Here is a 10,139-nt window from a genome sequence, read left to right as displayed (position 1 = left end):
CCAGGATTTGAGGCGCTACTTCTCACATATGTTCATAAGGATTAACGGATGATATTTAAGCATACTACCTTCTTGAGCATCTCATCACAACCGTACCCACCGTTTCGAAATGTTCCTTCGCTGGACTCCCACCATATCAGACCTTCTTGATCAGTCTATTACAGCCCCAGATGGTTTATGGGCACCACCGCTTGCCCAACCTCCACTCACCGGCTTGTGGGCACTCCTGACATTCAACCAACTGGTGCGCAAAGATGCAACATCGATTCCCCTAAGTTGACACGGTACTGGAATTAAGACCATAATACATAACAATGCTGCACTTAATCATAAACGCCTAGCTATCCTTAAATGCCTTAGCTTCATCGAACTGAAACAGATGTACTGTGTACAAATACTCTGATGTGTCCTGTGCAAAAAGAGACACATCTCAGCCAGCACGCACAGTGAACACAGGTGCATAGAAAACCAACAGAGTGCACGCAACACAAGCCAGACCATCTCCATAGCGAAATCGGCCAGCATCGGTATCATCAGGCAGTTGAAGAGGGTGCATCGGGAAGATCTTTAGGTGAACGTTGGCTCAATCACGAGCGCTTTCTGGCTGCGCTGAGCTTCCTTCGATTGAGCCTTCCTGTACTACCCTCTTCGCACCTCAAGCTGGTATGGCCCACCCAGCACCCGAGAATCTCCTCACCCAAACAACCACCGAAAACTCCTTTCTCTCTTCAACTTCGAATCTTTCAAATACCCACCACATTCCTCAATTGAAAATAACCCTTAAACCGTGAGCTGTACTATTCATTTCAAATAAACAAGTGCCCGCCTAGCGCAGGCGCTCATTACTACCCACACGCTCACTCCCGCCGCGTGATCTGCTCGTGGCAGTTGGAGGCGATTCTAGTAAACCCTGTTAGTCCCAAATGCTGTTCACCATACACGCCCCGCACAACACGCCATTCCGTGAATGCACAGGGATCGGTATCAAGGACCTTCTCAAAAGAATGTTCGTTGGATGATTACTGAAAAGTTGTGCCACGCAGATGGCGGTACCGCTTTCAACGTGTCTTTCAGCATTAAAGATGCCCGAAGCTCCATCATTCGTAGTACAAGCAACTATTTGCAAGACAGAATAGGTAAGCACTCATGCCATTTACCTACGCAAGCCAGCAGGCTGCAAATTGCAATAGAGAAGCTGCACACCCCGCCTGCAACGGCAACTTAACGGCCAGGCCAAAAACCTCGCCCCACACACATGCACTGGCACGCAAGCCTGGCAGTGCCATACCGTTCCCCAGTCCATCCCTGAACCAGCTCCCACCACGAATACATAAAATTATACGATTTAATGGAAGCCCCATACACACCCTTCTCTAACACTAATTTAGCTTTTTGAAATTTCACTGTGACATTGTAGCCTCATACATCCAGGCATGTATAGATTCCTACTAGCAAACCGCGCGCAGTCAAATTCTTTCTAAAGCAGACAGTCCAAACAAATCGCAAGTTTAACCCTCCTCGTTGAGGTCAAAAGTCCGACAACTTACTCTTCGCATGTCAGCAAAGGGAAAAAAAACCCCCCCAATTTCATGGGTCCTTTATCAATAAAGCCATAAAAATCTAGTCGGCCGCGCTGAACAAACACAAGTTATTCCAATCGCTCCGTCAGACCCCAAAAGTGTCCTCAGAAAATCTCAAAAATCTGGCCGCTGTGCCCTACTGACGCTTTGACCTGGTGACCTCCAATTTCGGCACAGTGATGGCTTTTCCTACCATGATGCCATACCCCCAGACCTCACACGAGCTCACGGTCGCAGCCCGCTCTTCAGCATTTGTGCGCACCATTCTGCCCATTTCCCGCCTATACCTTAAGTAGCCGAGCTGAATGTTCCCCCTTCTTTCTACAATCTTGACCTTTGACCTTGACCCCCAGCCCTTCGACCATCCAAACTCGTTTTCGGATTACGCCCCCCACGTCCGAATATGCGCGTGACCGTCGTCGGACGGTTAAGCACTTCTGTGCCGCCACACCTGCTTGACGGACCGCCCACGGAGCGTCGACGCTCGGCCACGCTCCCACGCACGGCCACGGCACCGGCACGCCACTCACCACCCGCCCCGCACTCTCTCACCAAGCTGGCATCTGACTAATGTCAGATGAGCTAAAAAATAATAGGAGAGCCAATTGTACATTCCCATCCCCCCTCTACCCTCGAACACCCCACGTCCGCCTCACCTCTCCCCAGCTATCACCCCCAAAATTGTGATAACTTTGGCTTGTATACGAACCCCCACACCACCGCGCCACACCGCACCACACACACACACACAAACACCCCCGCCACCCCACCCCCCCCCCCCCCCCACCCCCCCACACTCAGAGATGTCCAAGCCTCTTCTCGCACGCCACACACTCGCGCTCTCGCACACTAGCTGCGGCGCGGATATGTGTCTGAGGTGCTGCCCCCCACACTCTCTGCGACACAGCCACAGCCACTCCGCAAAATTTGCTCAACACTAAGGGGTCTTCTCCGCACGTCACTCCGCCCTCGCATTCTCAAAAGCCCCCCCTCCATCTCGCGCCGGAAACAAGATGTCACCTCCACCTCCCACCAACACCCTCTCTCACACGCCCAAAAATCACACACTTAAAAATGGCCCCGCGCCAGAAAAAAATGTTTTTCCGCGCATAGATCAGCTGTAAAGTGCCCCGATTACGCATGATTCCTGGGTGTATATACCTATGTTTTGAGGTCAAAGGAATGCAATAAACACAATGTCCAATATATTATAAGATCTGATCTTCGCCGGCCAAAAGTTTGAAAATTCAAAATGGCCACCACAAAAACCAGTTTTGGCCCTTAAGATCGAGCTGTCAGTGGCGCCAAGTACCATGATGCTATGGTCTCTATAGCATGTTTTTGAGGTCAATGAACCCATCGAACGGGTATAGAGAGACATGTAATCTATCATAATCATCTTCTCGCCGTCAAAAGAATTATCCACAATGGCTGCCACAACGCATTTCTTTGGCCATAAAATGGCTTATAGCGTGCGCACTAAGATTACCCAGGATCTAAAGTTATCCCCTATACACCTGTCTTTATGTCAAGGAACCCGATGGAAAACATGAAATAATCTAAAACATACATCTTCCAAATTAAACAAATAGAATATAAAATGTTTTTTAGGTCAAAGAACTGGGTAGACCACGTGAAAAATTATGAAGAAAACTTCAAGTACCGCCCTCTATACTCAGTATAACACTCTTCTGTTACCCACTTTGAAGGTACGCCTGCGCGCAGAAGCAATCGCCAAAACGCCTTGTTTTCCTCAGCTTTCATGAAAGACCGCAAGTGCAACAGCAATAGAAAGGCACGCGCGTCATGCCGTGTAAAAACAAATCCAATGGTGTATCATGTATTAGTCGTAAAACATTAAATACTCCTCTGTCAGCTGTCCTCATATGATCAGATTTGCTTTCTGATTCTCTGTGTACACTATCTGAGCAGAGCACATCTGTTGTATCCCTCGAGATTTGGGGGGGCGCCCCTTGACACACTTGCATCTTTTTTGTAGCAAGACTGTTTTGTATGCCACATTTTTGACGAGTTCCTGCCTAGCTTTTGCTGGCCTCTGGAAGAGTGGTCCAGCATGAGTCTATGGGAATACCATCTGTCACTCTCTCACAGCCCCATAAAGTCTGGCGAGGCCACTTTAGGGTGCTCCTAATAAGTGACTGTCCTCAGATGGTGCCCTGCGCTGATAAATCAGCCTTTTCACATGGCTGTTCCAGCGCCATGGCAACGTTAGAGGAATGTGTTTTCGCATCTTAGCGGTTTTGAGTGATACAACGTTGTTCTTGGCTTATTCAGCAGGTCGAGTGCCGATCGTTTGCTGACTACCAAAGACACCAACATACTCTCTACTCTCTCTGCCTCCACCGTCCCCGCTCCGGGGATACCTGGCTTGGAGCAGGAATAACCGAGTAAAAAATCTTTGAGCATGAGGCCACCTAGCCACCAAAGCAGCCCAAGCTGTTCTCTTTGCGCCTATTCCATGAAAGGCAGAAAGTATCACAATCCTGACATTGCACCTGAAGAATAGAAGACCCATGATCCGCCATCCGTTCCCGCGCCCTCACACTCTCAGCCTCCGCACACTCACGCCCGGCACCTCGCCATGTAGTAGTTTACCCCACGCCATGACCAAAAAAACTGCTACTGCACAGTACTTCCCCCAGTCATGTAAAACACTTGACAGCTCGTGGTAAACGCACCCACATGTCAGTATCTGTTGCATGTATCATCAGCTTGGGTAAACCCAGTGAATGGAATGAATGGGAAGCATCAAAACAGCGAGGCCGTGTGCGCCTGATCCTTCGTGAGGTGCAGAACAAATCGACAGGTTAGCTCATGGAGATGGAAACAGCATTCTGCGCATCGTGTGGAGTTCACTAGCTCCTGTGTAGGAGGTTAAAAATCTTGTATCTGCATTGGCTAGAAGTTAGAACAGGCTGTCTTTGTTTGCATCACAGCGAAGGAAGTTCTTGCCAGTTAAGCAGGAAGTGCTTGGTGGTTATTGTCCACAGCGAGATGATTACCAGATCCACGGTTCTGTCATTTGTGCCTTAGGCTGTCCCTCCGCTGTAGACATCGCAGACAACATCTTACGCGAACAACGTTTTGTAAAGCAGGTGTTTCTATATAGGGAAAGAGACACCAATCTGTGAATAGTCTGCGATATGTTTTGGACAGAAAGTTGGACTTCTTTCGGGTCAAGCATGTGCACAGATGGCAGCAACCGTGCCAACAATTGTTGACACATCAAACATTTGAACAGAGTTCCGCTTGTGGTACCAATGACTCCAAGCATTTCCAGCCAAGTCAGATTTGCTTGTTTGGCGCATGATCACCATTTGACCACCCAACGATGGGAGGCCAAAGCATAGTTTTTACTGTGTAAAGAAGCGCATCCATCATGCACTTTCTCCTAGCTTGACGACGATATATACAGCCGTGAGAAGAGATGAACATCATTGTGGCACGGTTGGAAATATCTAAAGTGGACTTCGCAGGTTTCTTCCTGACCACCTAGAATTTAACAGAGGCAGATTGTACCTATGCTCATGGTCCGCTCATTGAATGCCACCCGTGATGTTGTCCTTGCATCACGCCTCCGCAACAAATTCTCCTGGTATCGTGCTTCCCTATGTCTTCTGGGACTTATCAGTATCCTCACCCAGCATCTATGACATTATCTGTTTGTATCAAGCAAGCCTTCTGCACACTTGTATTTTGCTTCATGGTGGCGTCTGTGTCCTTCCATTTAATTGAATGTCTGTCTATCCTACTCATTAAGAGTCTAGCTGTTTTCTGGACTGCCAAGCGCATCCCCATCTCAGTTCTGCTTTATTTTGCAAGTGATGACCTAATTACGCTTCCATCTCCCTTCACCATTGCATTCAGCTTTTCATAAACTGATCATGGCTAGTGCTGAGGAATTTGTGCATGGTTTTCTGTGTGCAGCAAAAAAGTTGCTTGAGGAACTCTGCATGTGTGATAGGGCAGTTAATCTCGAGGGCAAGTTTATCTGCTCACATAAACCGTCATGCCACGAGCATGAGTGATAGTGGTCAAGAGCACACATTCACAGGATAATCTTTCCAATAAGTAAACATCCAACAATAGGCAACGTATTTTTGTTGCACGCTGTGATCTAAGGAACGACGTTTTGGCTAGGCACGGCAGGCGTATGTGTATAAGTGTAAGTTGTACAGAGAAATATGAACTAAAGTATAGATGCATATTTTCAGCATTATGTGTAACGAGTTCTTGACTAAAATACATTTTGTATTGTATTTGTTTAATTTGAAGATGTATTGTTCAGGCATAGTTTCATGTTTTCGCATCGGGATCCTTGACATAAAAACTGGCATAGATACCCCTCAGAATATTGGTAAATCGTGGCCACGTAGTAAGCCATTTTAATGGCAAAGAAAATGGCGTTTGTGGCAAGCCATCTTTGCGCATTAAACTACCCTTTTTTGCGCGCGAAGACCCTTTATGATAACATCACAATGTGTTTCTATACGTTTACCGGGGTTCATTGACGTGAAAAACATATGGTACAGAGACCAAGATCATGGTACTTGGTGCACTGTACAGCATGATTTATGGCAAAACTGTGTTTTGTGGTGGCCATTTTTGAATTTTCCCACAACTTTTTTGGCGAGAAGATATATCTTATGATATTTGAACAAGAGTTTTATTGGGGCATTATTTGACTTCAAAAACATAGGTATGAGATGCCAAGATCATGGTATCTGGCACTTAACAGCTAATTCATGGGCAAAAACACGTTTTGGTGGCCATTTTTAATTTTTGATTTTTTGGCGGGAACCGTTGGAGTGACATCGTGTTGTCGCCGGCAATTTTTGAAATCAGCATACTCAAAACCCCCCTAGAGCAAATTTTCATGCTTCTTTCGCAGAAAGTGCACCTTTACGTAAAAATGTCAATATCCGCGCCACTAAGGAAGTGAGACTTCTCAGCCGTTGAGCGGAGTGACACACGGCCGAGGTGAGCGAAGCGACCAAGGGGGGGGAGGGTGTGTGGTAGGGGTGCCCCCTCCCACGGTATGGAGCTTTCGCAAGCTTGAGGTTTGAAATGGTGCAATTTAGCAGGCAATACCTAATGGTATGCTTTATTGGCCTTTATAAATATAAGGTTCTTACGTCATTTTGAATGATTAGAAGTATTGGGAAATATGTATTGAAATTTTTTTATGACTCAGCATGTATGCTGAAAATTAAAAAGTAACAGAAAATACCTCAGTAACCTGCAAAGCCATGCACCAGGTGGGATTATTGGATTTCAAGCAGGCAAATAAAATGCGCAGCCGTTATAGCGTATACGTATTATAGCAGCCAGAGCCGAGCTATAGCTAGCTGGGCGGCCGCAGATGCGGCGGTGTTGATCGGGCCTTAGGCCTCCGATACTAGTATACATGGTATCTGGGACTGAAAATAGGGGTTTAATTATTTATTTATTTATTTTGATTTTTGCCCGTGAAAACTTCAAGAGATGAGCGTGAGTAGCGTGAGAATTGAGCAAAATGCGTGAGTCTCACGCGCAATGCATGAGACTGCGCTCATGCGTGAGACTTGACATGTCTGACACATAGTCCATATATATGTACTTATATAACGGCTTATCAAACGTCTTTCTCAGCATCCCGTTTTCTTCTCGCTGCTAGCAACTTTCCGCATGCGCGGGCCTGTAGATGCACCTCTTCTCATCTAAACCTTTGATTTGTCTGGATTACAGACTTTGTATGTGTCTAAAAGGAAAGGCAATTCACGTGGCTTAGTTTTACTACTCTCCTACAATAATAATAAACCATTTAGGTCCTACTTACATTAAAATAATATAACAAATCTACATCTTCACCTTATTCCCGCACTACTAATATGCTTAAAGTTGGCTAGTGGTTCGATGGATTTTTTCGAAAGTTGTGAAAACTGGTGATATGACTCTTTTAAAGGACGGGCTGTATAGATGGTATGTGTTCCCTTTCACGTGAGTTTGTTTGTAAAGTTTGTTAAAATTTAGTATTCTAAAATGTACACGACAAAGTTTTTTGCTGGTTTTTGGTGCAAGCTGATTGTGGAACATATTGAAGATTTCGCCATCCACAGTCCAACTTTATTGTTCCACAGACAAAAAACCGCTGAACTATTTTCTAAGCACATAGGGTCTATGTCCCCCGGGGTACTGCGAAACGTACCTTGGGTCACGGTCCGGTATACACCAGAAACGTACGCCTGGTAACTATTTGATATGGTTAGGGTTAGGGCAAGGGTTCACAATTAACTATTTTTTATTTCACACTAGACGCATCGGCTAAGTAAACCGGAAGGAAAACCAGTCCGCCGCTGACCTAACTTTTCACATAGCGCGCAAGACCCGACCGTTGTTATGTAAAACTTTATTTAGATAATGAGTGTGTCATCATATGAAGTTCATAGATGCCGTTTCCCGGGCGTTTTAAATCGCGAGTGGGTCCGAGTTCACGTGCAGCATTCGTATTCTCCCGGCATGGGCAATACACGAGCGCACGTTTATCGATCGTCTACTGCGCTGGCAGCTAAGGCCACGTTATTGTTTTTTGGCCCGGAAGGGTAGACTGTATCCCCGGCTCAACGCTCTGCGACAAACAGTGCGGCGCTGAACAGTCTAGCCAGAGGTTGACGTTTCCAGTGCATATATATGACGCAATCTAACATGACGCAGCTCGGCTAACTAGCACTCTGTTGTATTGCGACGCGGACCAAAGCTTTACGATCCCACACAGCGACTAGGTCGTCGCCCACCACGTGGGTTAGGTGTCGAACCCCATGTGGTTAAGGGTTCGAGGTTAGGGAGTAGAACCGGCGTCAGACGACTCCCTAGACTCTTCCCGTTAGTGGGAGTAGGCCGAGCCGAGTAACGGCTCCGGCATATTAGTGGTAGCCAAGACTCGTTAGTGGCGTAGGCGAGGTACGATCCGGCATATTAGATAATATTAGATGGTACCAGGGTACGTTCCGGCAGTACCCTGGGGGACATAGACCCTCTCAGCATTTCTAAAGCACTCATCTGCTCCGTAGTCACCAAACTGACTACACATGATAGGGAATGCACGATGTGTATAATATAATATCTATGCCTGGTGCTTGCAAGTTGTAGACAGACTTAGACTATAGAGAACTAGTGACGCTACCTCTCGGAGATACAAGTTAAAATATGAAAGAGAACTCGATGAGTCATTGACATTGGGCCCTATGTTATGCTGATAGGGTCTATGTCCCCCAGGGTACTGCCGGAACGTACCCTGGTACTAAATACTACTATCTAATATGCCGGATCGTACCTCGCCTACTCAACTAACGAGTCTATAGACCTATAGGGAGTCGCCTACGCCTACTCCCTAACCCTAACCCTAACCATATCAGCTAGATAGTTACCAGGGTACATTCAGGTAGGTGTCCGGTCAACTCGGTTCATCTGCCAACTCGGTTAGCCGGCGAACCGAGCTGAGCGATCTCGAGATTCGAGACACGTGAGCGTTCAGGTATACCGGACCGTACCAAGGGTACGTTGCGGCAGTACCCTGGGGGACATAGACCTTATGAGCCTATGGCATACGTAGCTATATTACTATTTACTAAGTATACGGGACACGGCATGAGACTAATACAACACGGCCCCACCGAATTAGTTTCAATGCAGATGGTCAATAGCACAATATGACATAAACGCATACAGTAGTCATATAGAGTGTGAAACTTACTTTAACTGTATCCTTTGATTCCTTCGTAGAATGAGAAGATTCGGATTTACTAGGAGTAGGAGTCAAATCCTCTTTGGAATCTTTGCCTTCTAAATGCTTACCTGGCTTTGACACTCGTCTTGAAGAAACTACTTCATCATACAAACGTCTCAGTTGTTCAGTAGAATCCTTACTCTTGGAACGCATTAACCTTAATGCTTTACTAAACAACGGATCTAATTCTGCAATCGACATGTTTGCACTCGTGAGGTACCAAAATATAAAAAGCCCTTTGTATGCAGTTTTCAACGTTAACTGCCGTTAGGTGGCGGCAGGAGGTCGCTTGCAGAAATCCAAGATTTTGCGAGGACCTATGATTGATTCTAGGTAGCGCGCACTATTGTACTACTGTCAGTTTTCTGCATTTCTTGTATCAATGGTCTTTATTAGAGTGTAAATCGAAGAAATGCACACAGACACCAATGGGGTACAAACATTACAATCAAATAATTAATATAGAATTGTGTTATATATGTATTCGGGCATAGCAAGCCAAGGATTGTGGCGTGATACTGCGGATATATACACATATATACACCGATATACATATATACACCGATATATTATACATATACACAGATATAGGCCCCTGACCATATTAAATGAATTTTCAGAACAAAAACGCCACCAGGGGCGGTGGAAGAAGAAGAAGGCTGAGCGTGCGACAAAGGAAACAAAGGGAAGGGCGGAACGGGATGAAGTAGTAGTTTTGCGCCCTACTAGCTAGCCCAGCTAACAATATAACGTTGTGGCAACGTTGTCACAAC

At 46.1% G+C, this 10,139-nt stretch overlaps 1 protein-coding gene across 1 annotated transcript in view; it reads right to left on the bottom strand.

Annotated features, from left to right (window-relative positions):
• Positions 1–9,584, bottom strand: part of LOC106809586 (integrator complex subunit 12-like) — a 12,806-nt gene extending 3,222 nt beyond the window's left edge. The window contains exons 1-3 of the mRNA XM_014812719.1: positions 9,334–9,584; positions 7,307–7,341; positions 7,211–7,242 (exon numbers count right to left, since the gene is read on the bottom strand). Coding sequence (XP_014668205.1) covers positions 7,211–7,242; positions 7,307–7,341; positions 9,334–9,567 — 301 coding nt within the window. The 5' untranslated portion in view covers positions 9,568–9,584. The remainder of the gene's footprint in view (positions 1–7,210; positions 7,243–7,306; positions 7,342–9,333) is intronic.
• Positions 9,585–10,139: the final 555 nt, after the last annotated feature.

Source organism: Priapulus caudatus, unplaced genomic scaffold (assembly GCF_000485595.1).
Source record: "Priapulus caudatus unplaced genomic scaffold, Priapulus_caudatus-5.0.1 Scaffold366, whole genome shotgun sequence".
NCBI classification, from domain to species: Eukaryota; Metazoa; Priapulida; class Priapulimorpha; order Priapulimorphida; family Priapulidae; genus Priapulus; species Priapulus caudatus.
The sequence above is the reverse complement of the archived record's forward strand: the minus strand, read 5'-3'. Positions and strand labels throughout refer to the sequence as shown.